Source organism: Cricetulus griseus, chromosome 4 (assembly GCF_003668045.3).
Source record: "Cricetulus griseus strain 17A/GY chromosome 4, alternate assembly CriGri-PICRH-1.0, whole genome shotgun sequence".
Lineage (NCBI taxonomy): Eukaryota > Metazoa > Chordata > Mammalia > Rodentia > Cricetidae > Cricetulus > Cricetulus griseus.
This window is the reverse complement of record NC_048597.1, coordinates 8334114-8352640: the sequence shown is the minus strand read 5'-3', so window position 1 is coordinate 8352640 and position 18527 is coordinate 8334114. Positions and strand designations below refer to the sequence as shown.

At 37.4% G+C, this 18527-nt stretch overlaps 2 protein-coding genes across 2 annotated transcripts; both read left to right on the top strand.

Annotated features, from left to right (window-relative positions):
• The first annotated feature begins 455 nt into the window (after window positions 1-455).
• LOC100754931 (keratin-associated protein 20-2-like) lies at window positions 456-632 on the top strand. The gene has a single exon (XM_027413282.1). It carries the CDS (start codon window positions 456-458, stop codon window positions 630-632), a length of 177 nt encoding a protein of 58 aa, XP_027269083.1.
• A 5685-nt stretch (window positions 633-6317) lies between these two features.
• Window positions 6318-6455, top strand: LOC113835381 (keratin-associated protein 20-2-like). The gene has a single exon (XM_027413281.1). It carries the CDS (start codon window positions 6318-6320, stop codon window positions 6453-6455), a length of 138 nt encoding a protein of 45 aa, XP_027269082.1.
• The last annotated feature ends 12072 nt before the right edge of the window (window positions 6456-18527 follow it).

The window sequence follows — 18527 nt, the reverse complement described above, 5'->3', positions numbered from 1 at the left end:
ATTCCTCCAGATAGAATTACTCCACAATTAAAAAAACAAAAGAAAGGAAAACACAAAGACCTTTCACCCGTGGAGTATTACAAAACAAGCAGGCATAAAAAGAGCTATTTCAACAACTGGCATAGAGACACAGTATTAAATACAACTATTAAGAAAACAAAATACAGAATGAGACAGAGTCTTGAAAATAAAACCAGAATCTCTTGTTAACACCTTATGATTTGACCATCGGATCCTGACATATGAGCAAAATTATCTCAGTTATGCAATTTGATTGTCCAGTAAACCAAGGCATGCTGATGTTTTCTGAAGCACAGAGGAAATATGTGTGATCTGCAATGCCTGTGGTTTTCCCTGCCAAACAACCAGGTGTATAAAAGGCCCTTGGAAGACAAGGAAATCCAGACTCAAGGATCCCACTACTGGTCTTCTCTGAGCAGTGCACTCCTGACACCATGTGTTACTACAGCAGCTACTATGGAGGCCTGGGCTATGGCTATGGAGGCCTAGGCTATGGCTATGGCTGTGGCTATGGTGGCTATGGCTGTGGCTATGGTGGCTATGGTGGCTATGGTTATGGCTGTTGCCGCCCATTGTGCTGCAGAAGGTACTGGTCCTATGGCTTCTTTTGAAGAGTTTATGTATCTTCCATGCCTTTCTGCCTGGAAGTGCTTCTGACTAATTTCACACCAATCCCTCAAAAATGTTTCAAAAATTTTAACTTTACACCATATTATCTTATTATCTGAAATAAAACTGAAATACAGCATGGTTATCTAATCCTCATCTTCAGTTGTACTGTGATAATGTCTATGCTATCTTCATAACATCCTGTAATGTTTGCGCAAAAAATGTGTATATTATCAATTAACTAAATGATTAAACAGTACAAATAAGATTTCTGTATGTTTTCTGCTTTTGTATCTGTTTGGTCACATGTAGGGTTGGTTCCGGAAACGTGGGAGGGGACTGAAGGAGATGAAACTGGAGGGGGATCGGGGAAAAGGAGGTAAATAAGGATGGATGAGGAGACAGGAGAGGGGGAGGGGGGGGGAGGGGGAGGGGGAGGGGGAGGGGAGGGGGAGGGGAGGGAGGGGAGGGGGGGGAGGGGAGAGGAGAGGGAGGGAGAGGAGGGGAGGGAGAGGGAGAGGGAGAGGGAGAGGGAGAGGGAGAGGGAGAGGGAGAGGGAGAGGGAGAGGGAGAGGGAGAGGGAGAGACATTATTTCAGCATTCATCTAGAGATGGGTGCTTGGTTGTCTTACAGATTGACTATTGTAAACAAGGGACAATAAATTGGTAGTGTACCCATTTCTTTAAAATCCAGTAATTTTCATCTAATTGCAATACCAGTAGTGTGACTTCTAGATTCTCTGTCACTTCCCTATATATTTGTAAGCACGCCCTATGCTATTTGCTGTCATGGCTACACCAAGTCACGTTTCCATCAAAAATCAAGAAGGTTCCATCTTCTCCACATGCTCTGTAACATTCACCTCTCATATTTCTAATATTAATTATCTAACAGTTGTGGGCTACAATCTCATCTTGATCTTGATTTGCATCTCTATGCTATTAATGAAGTAGAATATTATTGTGCCTGTTTCACTGTCTTTATCTTTTCATTGAAAGATATCTATTCTGATTCTCAGCTCACTTCTGTATTAGTGTATATTCTTTAGGCTATTTAGCTTATTGTGTATATTGCCCCCCAAAAAATATTGTTCATTAATCCCTGGCCTGATGTACTTGTTTTATTCATTTATGTGGTCCACCTTCTTATGCAATTGCTTGTCTTTTTATATAAAACTTTTTTAGTTGAATACATGAAAAGTTATCTATTTTAATATTTTTTTATTTTTGTGACATCAGGATGTGTTTTTTACATGTGTTTGTATGTGCATGTGCATGTTTGTATGGAGTTGTATGTGAATGCATTGCTTGTATGTGTTCACAGGGTCTTGTGCATGAGTGTGCCAGTGTGGGAGGATTCTAAGTTGAGGTCTTTTGTCTTTCTCAATTACTCCCTACCTTACACATGTAGGTAGTCATTAGAGCTAGTTTTTGGCATTCTAGTTAGTCAAGCTATCTGTAGTGCTCTACTTGATTTTCTGGGTTTACAGATGGACTTCCATGCTCAATTGTCCTTTAAGATTCTGTACTGGGCTTAAAAAATTTTCTCATTTGAAATATTTGTATTACTCGCACAACTTATGTGCCACTATTGCCCTAGCATATTTTGAAGGCAGCACAAATCATAGTTCAATGGTTTTGTGTAGATTGGTGTCTATGCTTCTCTTTTGATAGCCTACAGAGTATCTTCCTGCATCAAAGGCACTAGAACATAGAGTTGAATGCTCCATGAAGGCAGCAGCTCAACTACTCCATGTTCAGTGAGTTGTATAAGTGTGGTCTCCAGCAATGGGATCCATCTCTCAGTTTTCAAAGAACAATCCATTGTCTTAGTAACAGCATAGGTCATTGGAGACATTTCCATGGGATTCCTTTGGCCAACAATTCAACTGGTTATAATCCAGTCCCACTGCTGGAAGCCCCATTTGATGACAAGAGATGTCCAGTTGAGTCTCTGTAGCCCCATTATTAGGAAACCTCATTAGGATCACCTTCATATATTTTAGAAAGTTTCCACTGTCTTAGGTTTCCCTATCATCCCTCAAATACCCATCAATTACAGCTGTCTCTCCTGGCAATCTCTCCTACACTCCCTACCTGATACTGTCCTACCTGTCTCCACACATCCCTAGTCCACCCATAAAATCTATTCTATCCTCCTCCTTGGGAGATCCATGAATCCCCCATTGACACTTCTGTACCTGAATCTATGGATTGTAGCTTGGTTATCATTTACTTAACAGACAATCTCCACTTACAGGGAAATACATACCATAGTTATCTTTCTCCAATATCCACTTACAGGGGAATACATGCTATAGTTACCCTTTAGGGTCTGGGTTAACTCATGGGTGTCTGATTTGACTTAAGGCCCACTCCATGAGACAGGACTCATACCCAATATGGCTTGGATGACCAAGAAATAAGAAATACAGCAGAAGCAGACACATACAGCTAAACACTGAATTGAACTCCTGGAATCCAGTTGCAGAGAAGGAGGAGTGATAAGCAAAGAAAAAAAAAAAAAGCCCAGACAAAGCCTTATGAGACACAGAAAACTCCAAAAGTACCATTGAGTTCATTTTTTGATTGATATGTAAAACAAGCTTGTTCTAATTTAAATTTTAAAATCTGGAAAAAAGAAAGCTGGCTGAGGAAGCCAGTAAGCAGCACCCTTCCACGGCTTCTGCATCAGCTCCTGTCCCTGCCTTGTTTGCGTTCATGTCCTGAAGTGCAAGCCAAATAAACCCTTTCCTCCCTTACCAAAAAAGAGAAAGAAATGAGAAATATTCCAGAGAACTAGGGTAAAACCAAATACTACTGATATATATGATCATTAATTCTATCTTATTAATATTGATTAATCATATTAATTAATTAATAATTACTAATATGGTATAATATTTATATATAATGATTCCTATTGACATTATGCTGCACTCATGTCTTAGTCAGTGTTGCTGTTGTTGTGAAGAGACACCATGACCATAGCAACTCTTAAAAGGAAAACAGTACTTGGGATGATTGCTTACAGATTCAGAGGTTGGGTTCGTTGTCATCATTGTGGGAAGTATGGCAGCATGCAAGCAGACATGGTGCTGGCTACATCTTGATCAGAAGGCACCTGGAAGTCAACTAAGAAACTGGGCATGGCTTGGGCATATATCAGACCTCAAAGCCCACCCCCACAGTGACATACCTCCTCCAATAAAGCCATATCTACTGCAACAAAGCCACACCTCCTACCTATTGGAGCCACACCCTGTGAGCTTACGAGGGCCAGTTACATTCAAACTACCACAACTCATAAATGAGTGCCTTGTGCAGTCACCATCAAACAGACTTCCTCTGGCAGCAGATAGAACAAATGGAGAGACCCACAGCCAGACACTACATGAAGACAGTGTGTAAATGGAATGTCTCCAAAAAATCCCTCCCCTGAGAGCTCAGGGGACCCTGGGAAAGAGGAAGCAGAAAGAGTGTAAGCACCAGAAACGGTGGAGGACACCAGGAGAACATGTCGTTCTGAACCAGCTAGCAAGGTACATATAAACTGACAAGGACAGATACGCCTACACATGTCTGCACTAGGTCCTCTGTGGATACATGATAGCTTTTTGCTTAGTATTTTACGGGACTCCTGGGTGTGAAAATCAGTCAGTCACTAATTCTTTTGCCTGCCCTAGTGGTTCTTTTCCCTGTTGGTCTGCCATGTCCAAAATGAATATGACGGTTGTTGCTTTATCCTATTATATGTAATTTTGTTGTGTTTCGTTGTTATCTAATGACAGACAGAAATGTAATGGATACGGAGCAGTGGGAGATAAGGAAGAATTGAGAGGAGGAGAAGGAGTGATAACTACAATCCTGCTATATTGTATAAGAAAAGAATCTATTTTCAATAAAAGGGAAAAATAATGAAAATATTTGTATTAATTGAAAATCACAGACAATGAATTTTGAAAATATTCTCTCCCTCAACTCCTAATCTTCCCACTGATCTTCCCACTCAGCTTTGAGATTTCTACTTTTCTTCTAATTCCCCCACCATGGAGTCCAGTTTGTGTTGCCAAACTTGTCTTGGATTGAGGTCTGCTTTGGTGTGTTGTCAGCCTACCAGAGGTCACATCATTAACAAAATCTGATCTTCTAACTGCTATGTTAGCAAATGCTAAACGTTCCTCAGCTAGCAATGGCTGACCACCTTTCTCCATCCATGCTAGGATGTTTTTTCTGGTTGGATCTTTCTCAGGTCTTATCCATGTGTCACAATCATTATGGGCTCTATCTGCCCTGTTGTGTCTGGAAAATACTTCCCTTGAAGTCATTCACCACCTCTGACTCTTCCTGTCTTCCTGTCCCCTCTTCTACAGAGTGTGATTGTGATATGATTTTCTAATTTAGAATTGACAACTCCATTTTCTTTTATCTGCACATTATGCAACTGGGAGTCATGTCTCTTTGTTAACTGACATTTAAGGCAAAAAAAAAAAAGAAAGAAAGCTGCTCTGATGGGGATTACGGGTTATACTGTTGGTTCTCCCCTAGAGCCAATGCATATGTTTTCTTTTTATTTTTATTATAATTTTATTCTTTCATGCATATGACATATCATGAACCTGGAAGAAACAAGAAAAAAATGTGAGACTGAATTTCTTCTTCTACTGTATGCAATGCTCAGCTCAAACTCAGATCTTCAGGCATGATAGTGAGTACCTTTACCCACTGAGATATCTCACAATCCCAGGGTTTGTTTCTCTCAGCTTTGCTCATTTACCTTAACATAATTATCAGTTTTGTGAAGAAAATAATTTGAATAAGAAACTAGCATATGGAATGACATACCATGCGCATGATTGGCAGAATTAATAACATGGGAGTAGGTGTTTGCTAGAGAAACATACAGATTTCAAGGAATCTCCATCAAGATTTCAATTGTCTGATTAACAGAACAAGACAACGAAATCTAATGGTCATATGAGGGCATAAGATGACCCTAGTAGCCAAAACAGAACAAAGCAGAAAAGATAATGCTGGACCTATCATATGATCTGATCGCAAATTATAACACATAGCCATGCTAATAAAACCAAATGACAATATCACAAAAACAGACATGTGAAAACTAGAAAGAACATGTAAGACTAGAATACACCAAAAACAAACCCAAAATATGTTTATGTAGTTATTAACCATTATCGAGTTACTAATAACACAACCAATGACCAGATCATTATTCATTAGAAAGATGTGGGAAATACATTTCTACAGATAGAATTACTCTACAATAAAAAAGCAAACAACAACAACAACAAAAGAAAATATAAAACAGACATAAAAAGTGAGGGGGGCTATTTCAAAGATTAGTAAAGAAGCAAATAAGAGTTTCATGACTATTAAATAAATAAACTAAATCCAAATGAGGTAGAGTAATCAAAACAGTACCAGAATTTGATCATGGGATCCTGACATATGAGCACAATTTTCTCAGTTATGCAGCTTTGATTGTCCAGTAAACCAAGGCATGCTGATGTTTTCTGAAGCACAGAGGAAATATGTGTGATCTGCAATGCCTGTGGTTTTCCCTGCCAAACACCCAGGTGTATAAAAGGCCCTTGGAAGACAAGGAAACCTAGACCCAAGGATCCCACTACTGGTCTTCCTCTGAACAGTGCACTCCTGACACCATGTGTTACTACAGCAGCTACTATGGAGGCCTGAGCTATGGCTATGGCTGTGGCTATGGCTGCCGCTATGGTGGCTATGGTTATGGCTGTTGCCGCCCTCTGTGCTGTAGAAGATACTGGTCTTATGGCTTCTACTGAGGAAGAATGTTGACTCTTATCTGCTGTATTGCTAAAAGTATCCTCAAGTTTCTTTACATAAGGAATTCTTAAAGATCTTCATAATTTTCAACTTTATGCTAAACTATCTGACAAATATAAACAAGACATGACCATCTTCTTTGTCATTTTCAACTGGAATCTGTGACAGCTTACAGATAATTTTACTAGTGTCTTTGTAATGATCTGTGAATTGCCATCAAGTGTGAACTGATTTTTAATTAACCTGTACATATTAATATTAAAAGGTATTCATTGTAGATTTTACCTTTGCATAATTTTATTAGTCTCTTACTTTTTCATTAAGAGACATGTTTTTATGCATTTCTCTGTGATTTTTCAGATACGTGTGGACTTTTTAAATGATACATAGAAGGAGGGAGAGAAGCAGAGAGAGATAGAGGGAGAGAGATTTTATTATATTTAGCTGCCTAAAATTAATAAGAAAATATATCTTTTCTTAGTAACAGCTCATTAAAAATATCTTCACACTCAGAATTCCTTGGCTGCCTGCAGTTCTTTGTATAGGGTTGAAGCCTCATTAGCTCCCCCTTTCTATATTAGTGCTGTTCTTGTTCAACTTATATCTAATCATGTTGATGAGAGTTTATAGGTGTAGATTCTGAGATCTCTAGGAGACATGATTTCACAGTGAATTTCCTGATCTATTGTAATCTTTCCTCTCCTTTGCAATGATTCCCAAGTCTCAGGTGCATTAGTACATATATATATATATATATATATATATATATATATATATATGTACATATATATAGTAATAATGTACTATATAATGTACTATATATATATATAGAGAGAGAGAGAGAGAGAGAGATGGATATACAGATAAAAAGTGTATGTGCATCCCTGTGTATATTAATTTTCTCCAAAAAAAAATATTTCCAGTTTTAATGTATCTGTGTCCCACAATTAAGCTGATAAGACTAAAGGTAATGAAATACTGGTATAAATTAAATACATGTAATAAAACATGAGAAAATAAGGGATCACTATTCCGGAGAAAACTATGGGGAAAATTGGTTTTCTTTGTACTTTGTTTTATTTTGTTTTCCAAAAGTATCAACCACATTTGGAGTTGTTAGTGCACACAGCTGTGGTAACACTATGCTAGAGGATACAGAGATGAGCATAGAGTCCGGTTACTCTACGGTTGCTATTTTTTCACTCCAGAAGTTTCCAGGATTAGTTTCCTCTGAGACAAAACTGAATTACTTATAAATTACAAAAATTTCCCATATCAATGTAGGAAGAAAATAACTAACAAATTTCAAAACCTAATAAGAAGCTTACTCTCTTTAATTAAAACAGACAAGGAAATGTCTACTATAGACTAGGAAATGGTGACAGATCCTGGCTGGAATATCCAGAATTTTATTTTAGCCTTTGTTGGATTTAGAGCAATATTCTCACTCCCCATCCCTCCCTCCCTCCCTCCCTCCCTCTCTCTCTCTCTCTCTCTCTCTCTCTCTCTGTCTCTCTCTCTGTCTCATCTGTCTCTGTGTGTCTCTCTCTGTGTTGTTGTTGTTATTCTGGACCCTCCATAATTTAAATTTAAAATGCTGAACTCATAGAACCCTACAGAAGGATACAAAAGAGAGAACAGATTTCAAAAGCTGACAAAAACATGAGCTACAGATTGAAGTTTTCAGGTTAGCAATTTCAAATTAGTTATGCAGAGAAGCAAGGAACGTTTCAAAGTCTATGCGAAAAGTGTGGATATTCATCATAAGAACAAAGTAAGGTTCAAAATCATTAAATCAAGTGACCAGTAGAGTTAGCAACTAAGTAGACTGAGCTAAGTTATTAAACTTAAACTTCTACAGATTACGTTGAAGTAAAAATGATTTCAAAATGGGATGCAAAACATAGAAGACAGCATAAAGGAACTCTCAGCCCTCGTGGATTAGAAACACACATGCAGTCATAACTCATCAAGGGGGAAAAATGCAGTGCAGCCATTTGTTTAAATACTTACATTTTTTTCATAATTGTTAAAAGATTGTCTAGGCATTGTTCAGAGAAAGAAATCCAATTAAAGTCTTATGCAAACATAATATAATCACTGAAGATTAAATTCACACCCCAAATCTTAATTTAGCCAGACAAAACCAAACCGTTATCTGGTAAGAGCAAGGAAGTGGGGATGATAAATAGTATAACAAATCAGAGGAAGCTAGGAGAAGGTCTGATGATGTTTTAAGGATGAATTATAAAGAAATGTCCATCTTGAACGCCTTATAGTCAAAAGTATCCAGATAATAAAAATAAATATGTTAATGAAATGTAACCAAAGAAACAATAAAGATAAATATAAAAGCTCATAGCTATTGTAAAACTTCAGTGGCTTTGCCAAGGGTTTTGGTTTTGAAACATGGTATACATTTTTAGGCAAAGAAAAGAGATTCAGTGCAGAATATGAAGAGTAAAGAAATTATTTTAAATATATGTAAATATTTATTTTACAGGGATAGTAATGAAAACATTTTGAGGCAAATATTTGCAAATGGCATATATGTGAAGCGGAAAAGAAAGAACAGAGGATAATGGTAGCTTGTGTCAAGGTCATAAACTTACTAGAAAAAGTGACATATAATAACATTGTACCAGGCTACAGCAAGTCGGTAAGTCTGCAGAAGTCAAAAAAATACAAAACATAAAATTCAGTGATGATGAGAAACTGAAGTTAGGAAATATTGCCCTCTCATTTGTCACCCAGATATTCTGGGTCTAGGTTTATATCATGCTTCTTTTGATAGACCAAGGAGAGAACACATACTTTCCATAAAGTGACACAGATTAAGTTGTTGGTATTCTGCAAGCTTTGTAGTCTGTCTTTGGTACTTAACTCCACCACCATAGTGCAAACAGCCATATATGACACCGGAATGAATAGCTTGGATATTTTCTCATATAATGCTTTCCTGTTCAATTAAAATAGTCCATTGGTTTTCAGTTACTCTGGGTTATTTACTTTGCATAATATTAAGGCCTTGGTTTACTGGGTTTTTTTAAGTCAATTTAAATAAGTTTTAGTTTATGTTAGAGCAGGAAGTTTGTGTAGGGGGAAGAATAGAGGAGAGCAAAATAAGAGATACCATCAGAGAGGGAGCCAGTATAGGTTTAAGGAGAAATCAGGCACTAGGGAAATGTCTGGAGATCTACAAGGATGACACCAACTAACCATCTAAGTGACAGTGGAGGGGCTACCTTAAATGCCCTCCCCTGATAATGAGATTGATGACTAACTTTTATGCCATCCTAGAGCCTTTATCTAGCAGTTGATGGAAGTAGAAACAGACAGCCACAGCTATACACTGAACTGAACTGGAATCCAGCTGCAGAGAAGGAGGAGTGATGAGCACAGTGGTCAAGACCAGGCTGGTGAAACCCACAGAAACAGCTGACCTGAACAAGGAGGAGCTCTTGGCCCCCAGACTAATCACTAGGAAACCAGCATGGAACTGATCCAGACCCCACGAATGTGGATACCAGTGTGGAGGCCTCGGGAATCTATAGGGCCCCTTGTAGTAGATCAGTACTTATCCCTAGCATAGAAATGGACTTTGGGAGCCCATTTCACATAGAGGGAAACTCCCTCAGCCTAGACAAACAGGTGGAGGGCCTAGGTCCTATCGCAAAGGATATGACAGACTCTGGAGATCCCCTATGGAAGATCTCACTCTCCCTGGGGAGAAAAGGGATGGGATAGGTAGGGTGTTAGTGGTGGGCAGGGGAGGAGGGGAGGGAGAGGGAACTGGGATTGGCATATAAAACAATCTTGTTTCTAATTTAAATTTTAAAAAATTTAAATGGAAAAAAAAAAAGGAAAGGGGTATCTGCCCCTATGCTCTATAAGAAAGTCCAATAAACTCATTGGTTCCCCACCCCTCAAAAGGAAATAGTAAATTATAAATCATTCAATTTTAAAAAGTATTAGCAAATGCCTATTTAAATCTTTCACTGATTTTAAGTGCTTTGCGAACTTACTGGCATTTTCATCCCCATCACCTCTCACGTCTCTCTCCCTAAGACCCCCTTCTTCCCAACAGTTCTACATCCATGTGTCTCTTTTTCTTTAACCTACCACACAGGTAAAGTGGGGCTGCTGGCACCATCTTTGGTGGGAGTTCATTTCTTAGAAAATGGGCAGCTTTTTAGTGGCTACACCACTGAAGAAAATGACAACTCCCTTCCTATCAAACATTAACTACCCATAATCCCTGATGGGATCTCAGCAGTTCTATCCACATCTGTGGACTGAATCTTGTGCAGGTTTTGTTCAAGTAACCACAGCTATTTTGCATTTATTAGTGCCCTGGCTATGTCACATGGCCATGTCATAGCTCTCCTCCCCAGAAGGGTCTTCCATTCATTCCGGTCCCTCTTTAGCAATGTTCCCAGAGCTCTGTAGATAAAGACATTAGGATTGATCACTCAACAGCTGTTTCAGTACATTGGCCACTTAATGAGTCTACATTAATTTCTGGCCAGTGAAAGAAAAAAATTCCCTAAGGAAGGCTGAGAGTAGTGCAGAACATGTCCACTTTGGAAAGTAACAATAGTATCTAGGGTCTATTTTCTATCTTTCATTTATGTAAGAGAGTGGTCTTTACATTTTGGAATTATGAAATGTATGTGTTTTAGTTAGTCTATGTTTTCTTGACAGCTTCACACAAAAAGTATGGTTTTATTAATCACTTTTTTTCTCTTTTGTTGTTAGAACTTCTTATATTTTTAAGAAATTGTTAGCTAGTTTGTAGTTGTCAATGTAGTTTCTATACTTTGCTAGGTGTTTTTATTAATCTATTACAATGATATTTATAATGTATTTTAATGATTTCTATATGATTTGATGTAGATGTAACTTTCTATACATCATTAACCCATCAACCTAAAACTATTTACTGAAAAGAGAATCATCCTCACAAACTTTAATTTGGCATTTCTATTGTATTTTTCTTACCCTTACTGAATGCAGCCAGGCACCCATATCCATAGATGATCAATTTAAGGGCCACCTATGTACATGTTAAAATTCTATGACCCTTCAATACTTTAAATAAGACCACATAGCGTGTAATCTACACACACCATTTGTTATACTTTAAAATATTTTTAGTTTGCTTCTAACATCTAATGCAATATAAATGCTGCTCAGAGTGGGGTATTGTATTATTTAGCAAATACTACAAGAAAGACACATGCATGTTAGCTAAATAAGGATTTTTTTGCCAGAATATTTTCTCTTTTTTTCAACTTTTTTATTTGAATTAGAAACAGGATTGATTTGCATGACAATCCCAGTTCCCTTCTCCCACCTGTCCTCCCCTACCACCCCCCTCAACTAAAACCCTATCTATCACATATCCTTTCTGCTCCCCCTAGATGATGAGGCCTTCCATAGGGGGTCATCAGTGTCTATAGAATATTTTCTATGCCATGATGGCTGAGTCCAAGAAGCTATATGTGGTTTCAATGAATTGCAGACTACATATATGAAAATAGTTGTATTTCCATGTGAACATTTATATCTATCCTGACAATTTTTAATACATCATATCTTCAGCATCACTTACTCTCTAAACTTTCATAATTTCCATTGTGCTCTTTGTCTTTAATCCTCCTAAAGTTAAATTTCTCACTGAGTTTGAAACATTCAAAGCTATCTCAGCTTGTGATCAGTTTTATAATAGCTCATGTAACCTGAAAGAGGTTTCTTTTAATTTGATCTTTTTCTGGCTTTGGATTTAGTCCTTTATTCTTATCCTTTTGTTAAGCCCATTAACTGCCTTGTTAGGTTTTCTATATCTTTTCTTATTTTTTACCCCTTGGCTTACTATTTGAGTTGTAAGATATGTGTTTTATTTTGTCCCATTATAATTATGGCAATTATGTTGCTCAGTATATTTCATTTATATAGTATTATATTTTAATGTTATATGAGACAAAAGTTGCTTAGGATTTCCTAAAGGAATGTTGCCTATATGGTTATAATGATTTATTCTTTATTTCTAGCAACTGTTATCACCTAAAATTCTATAATATTTGACATTAATGTAGCTATATTGTTTTCCTTTGGCTTTCAAAAATCCTGTTACATGATAGTAGAATTATATCTATTTTAACCACTAAGTCATTAAATATTTTACCTTTTCTGGGTTTATAATTCCCATGCTTCACTGAATCATTTAATCTGTTTATATTGATGTTCTATTTGGTATTTATCCTACCATTCCTGTGTTTGTGTAATACACATTTTTTCTCATTTCTCTATTTTATTTACTTCTTAAAGTTAATAGAATACTTAGTTCCACTTTTCCTTTCTGGACTAGAGAATTATTCATCCCTTTGTTATTCTTGCAGTGGTTCCTTTGAGAAAAGCACATATTTTTACTTACTGTATTCCAACATAAATTACCATTTTGACTATTTTTAGTGCAGAACCTTCAAACTAAATTGCACTGGCATATTAGCATGTCTTTACTATAACTAAAGGAATGGTGATCCTGTGTACATTCCATAATCTACATAGATGATGATCATAATTATATCATGTGTACACAGTATCCATTTGTATTTGTTCATACAAATGGAAACATTATAAAATATTCTGTTGTTTCTTGCTCATTCCATTTTCTGTGTTTTCAAATGATATAAATTTTCTTCTGCCTAAAGAATTCCCTTTAATAGTTTTCAAATGCAGAACATTAGAAGGACATTTTCTCATGCCATTATTTCCAAAGGAGCTGTAATAATTTTTCTTAGGATGTGAATATTTTCACCAGGGAACTAATTAAGCACATTAAAATGCCATTTTTGTATTAAAATAACTCAAGATTGTCTTTTGCCACATAATTAACATGTAAGCATTTAACTGCACATAATCTTAAAAACTACATCCCTTTTATGATATTGTATGAATATCAAGACTATGTTAAACATTTACATGGAAATTTTAGGATAAACAAAATGCATTCATAATTTTTAAGGCAAGTTACTTCAAAGAATATATCTTTCTAAACCACTGGAAGTAAAAAGTGGGACTGGTTTTTCTCCATACCTCAGAATTATGCTTCTACCCCAGAGGGTGGGATCATGCAGAAACCACAGGAAATGCTTGGGACAGAAGCCAGTAGTTCACACAGAAATTCACATTTTACCAGTGCCATATATGATCCCTCTGTTATAGTCTGATAATTTGGCTTTTTCTGCTTATTAACCAATCTTGCACAATTTTGGTCAAGAGCATGCCACTGAAATCATTCTCTAAAAATACTTCAAAGAAAAGACCCTGAGAACTTCAATGTCAGATTCTAGTGATAAATGAAACACATAGAAAGAAAAAGAAATCTTATGCCAGAGGCCTCACTCATACAAGAAATGTCCATTAGAAGGCCCTGTTCAGATTTCTCAGTTTACACAGAAATCCCTATCTAATTATGACTAAGAAACTAAAGCCATAGGTAGGTTTAGTCTATAATAAGACTCCATTCTACCTCTAGAGACACAGAATATCTTGTAAAGGACATGAATAAATAAATTGTTTGTGGTGTACATGTCTGAATCAAACAAACCCTTATAAAAAGCAAAATACGTAGGTAAAATTTGGAAAAGTAAAATCAATTCTGCTTGCTGGTGGTTTATAATCAATTATGCAGAAAACCTTAAGGAGAAAAACAAAGTTATAAACCAGTAAGTTTACACCTTACAAAACACAAAAATAACATAAGTAAATCAGTGACATTTTATGCCCAAGCAGCATGGTATATGAAAAACAAATTAAGAAAACCCTACTTACAACAGAGATAAAATGAAATCTTTAGGAATAAAAATAGTCCAAAAGGCACATGACTTCAGAGAAAATTGTGACATTAATGAAGGAAATTAATTAACAGGTAAAAGAAAAAATGATTCTTCATTCATTTATTGCAAGAATTGTCTTTATTCTAAAGTCTTCAAAGTGTGCTATGAAATCTTTATCAAAATCACAAAGGAATTCTTTAAATCAATATTAAAAAATCCTAAAATTTATCCAGAACCTAAAGAAGACCCTGAGAGGCAAAACAATTTTGCAAATGATCAATTAAGCCTGAAGCATCTAATACATGGTTTTAAAATATCTTAGAAAGACTTGGTGTCAAAGTACAGAAAAAACACAGGAAAATAAACCTTAATGCACACTATAGAATCCCTCAAATTTTCAGCATGTATTGCCATCTTTATTTTGACAAGGATGTCACAAACATACAACAGTCAAAGGACAATGGCTTTAATATATGGTGTTAAAAAATCAAATATCCATATGCAAATGAATGAAATGGAGTCTGCATGTGGTGCCACATATAAAAATCAGCTAAGATATAAGATCTAAACACAGCCCTGAAACTATAAAAATATTGCCATAATCTTGGAAAAACTCCTTGGCTGCAGTATTAAAAATGACGCTTTTGCTAAAGCTACAGAATCTCTGGCAACAAGAGCTAAAAATACACAAGTAGGACTGCAGCCCACTGCAAAGCTTCTAAATATTGAACGAGATAGCCAAAATGGTGAAGAGATAATACACGTTCAGGAGAAAACATTTGCAAACCATTTGGTAGACATTGGGTTATATCCAAAATTACTATTTCACCCCTCTTCCTTTCCACAAACAACCCCAATTCATATTCAGCTGCTGTTCAGTCATGCTACATACGATATATTCCTGGTCCATGATCTACCTTGTTGGAGCACATTCCCTATGGTGAGATGCCATGCTCAGTCTTAATGCGTGGGAGAGGGGCGTGGCACTGCCTCAACCAGACTTTGTTGACTCCTCATGGGAGCCCTTACCTAGGAGGTGTAGTAGACTGGGGAAGACTAAGGAAGAGGTCAGGAAGGGGTGGAGGAGGTGAGGGAGGGGTGGAAAAGGTGAGGGGGTGGAGGAGGTGAGGGAGAATTGGAGGAGGTGAGGGAGAATTGGAGGAGGTGAGGGAGGGGTGGAGGAGGTGAGGGAGAATTGGAGGAGGTGAGGGGGGTGCAGGAGGTGAGGGGGTGGAGGAGGGGCTGGAGGGAGAACTGTGGTTGGAATGTATAATGAAGTCAAAAAATCAAAAAACAATTGGAAAAGAAAAGAAAGCCATCTAAAACCAAAACCAAACAAACAAAAAACAAAACAAAACAAAACACCCACTTCTGCTCCTGCTTGGGACTGCCAGGAGAAACAAGGATCCTGAGACCTTGTCCTGAAGCCCAGAGCAATCAGTGACCCATTGATGTGGTGCTTTATTAAAATCTTAGGAACGCAAAAAGCAAAACAAAATGACACGTCCGGAGCTGCTTAGCCTGTAGAACTCTCCCTCCCCTATTTCTCAGTTAATAAGTGACCATTTGACCCATATTTAAAGTGTATTCTAAATTATTTCAGTTTCTGAGTGGCTATTTTGGCTTCAGCATGCTTCAACTAGATTTTCCAAGATCACATGCCACCGTCACCACTCGAGAACTTGTTTATGGAGTAGATACTGAATTACCTCTCCACTCGCTGTGGCTCAACAGCTTTGCTGTGAAACCAAATTGGCAAAGCTTGTCCATCATTGCAGAACACTTTGTACTCAGATTGACTTTTCTCTATTGTTTTATAAAGGTGTTGAGTTGTGCATATTTTTTTTCAGAGACATATGGATGAAACTGAAAACTTAAGAGAAATGAACCCACTTGTCAAGAGTGGCTACCAGGTCAAGTGACAGTATGAAGAGGCACTGTTGTCAAAGCCAGGAGAGGAAGCTCCACTCAACAGCAATTAAACAGTGATGTAAACATGTTCCATCCACCTAGCTCATAGGTTATTCAAAGAAAGGGAAAGACACAAATTAAATAAGGGACTCTATGGGGGCATTTCTTTTATTTAAAACTATATTAATGAATAAAGTTACATTTTCCCCCTTTTGTTTATTCTTCTCTCAGACAATGCACCCCGACCACAGCCTTCCCTCCCCCCATTCCTACAGTCCACCCTCACCTCCCCTCTCTCATAGATCCACTGTTTCTCCATTTCCCTTCAGAAAAGAGCAGTTCTCCCAAGGATGGAGACCAAACAAATATATACAAGGTGCAACCAGACTAGGCGCAAACCCTAGTATCAAGGCTGGACAAGGCAATCCAGTACATTTAAGAACAAACAAAAGTACTAATGTGACTGTCTGGTGTATATGTATGTAACAGGTGATTTCAGGAATGTTCTGTGCAGCTTGCTTCATGACCAAGCTTAACTCCAATTTCCCACTGTGTTCTTCACAAATCCTACCAATGTTTCTGGCCCCCAGGAGACATCTCAACGAATCGTCAATAAGATGCACAATGTTACATTTGGATCTTGAGGACAAATCTTAAGTCCAACCTTCTCTAACCACTGGTTTCAACTTTTCATGAATACAAAGCATTTTATACACTGTACAAAGCACCTTTCTTCCCATCCCCATCAGAGGGGAATAAAATCAGAAAGTATTTCCATGCCTCTGCTGCTAAGTGGACATATCTGCAGCAATGCTCATCAACCACACAACAAAAGGTGACTACAAAAATGTGTCAGAATGCTATTTGGAAGAACCCCATCGCTAGAAGTGTAAAGCTATGGTGATATCTCTAGGGACACACAGGATGTGTAGAATTTACAGCTTTCACACACATTAAGGAATATGTCAAACATAAATGTCAAGAGGTAACATGATGGAGGAAGAGGCACAAGATGAAGAGGAGGAAGACAGAGGGGGGAAAAAATCAAACTCAGATATATTGAAATATTAATAATTGGGTACTATGATGAGTAAAAAGGACTTCGGTGTGTGTGCACCTGCATGTGTGTGTGTGTGTGTGTGTGTGTGTGTGTGTGTGTGTGTGTGTGTGTGCACCTGCATATGTGTGTGTGTGTGCACCTGCATATGTGTGTGTGCACCTGCATATGTGTGTGTGCACCTGCGTATGTGTGTGTGAGTGTGTGTGTGTGTGCACCTGCATATGTGTGTGTGTGCTGCTCTGATATTTTCATCATTCAATGCTTTCCATGTAAATTATACTAAACATTTTAGAAATAAAATACAATGGCAAATGCTTAGTGGACAATTCTTTCTAAATAGCTCATAGAAAATGTTTGTATCTGCTTCTGTATGACTCATTATCCAGAACTATCTACCTATGTTACTATTCTCATATATGAAATTTGAAGTGCTGTATTGTCTATCACTATTTCCCTGTCCATACTCTTTTAATTTCCTGGCGCTGCTGTGCCTCTGTGCAATAGCAATTTGTTTCTTCCACATCCTTGTGACGGTTCCACCACAATTCAAAGAGAAAATACAGAGAAGAAAACTTGCAATGTCTCCTTGTTTCTGGTTCTGTCTCTGACAATTTTATACAATCTCTGCAGCAGGACTGAGGTCATAGCTAAAGTAACTGGTATTAAATGTATAAACTAGTAAGAAAATACAAGCTAATATGTAGAGGTGCAGGAAGGTGTCATGTTTGGGCTGGGGATACAGCTTCATGCTTAGAGTGTGTGCCATGCTTCTGTAAGGCCATGTGTTCAAGACCCAAACTGAAAACAAAATGAAAAGCATAGAAGGATTGCCACAAAGAACCTGTCGTCCTTCCTATGTGTGTAGATCAGAGTCTCTCTTGTCTCCCCAATTCTTATGGAATAGTGATGCAAACTTGATGTTAGATGGTTCAGCACTCTGTTTGGATCAAGACCTCCTCCATCCCCACTCACAAATCAAGCAATTGAAAAACAGGACTTCATCTGAGTAGCTGCTATTTGTGTAACACAGGCAAGGATATTTGGAAATTTTAAATGGCAGATGTCAAAGAGAAAAATCATTTCCTACACAATCTCATGCAAAAGAAACTCAGGCCCAGATGGTTTTGCTAATGAATTATTTAAAACACATAATTAAAACAGAACTATAGATTACACTAATATTTTTCTATAAGAATAATATACCATAGCTCTAGAATTTCCCAATGGTTTAACTTTTGGTCATTCAAAGAGTGAAATCC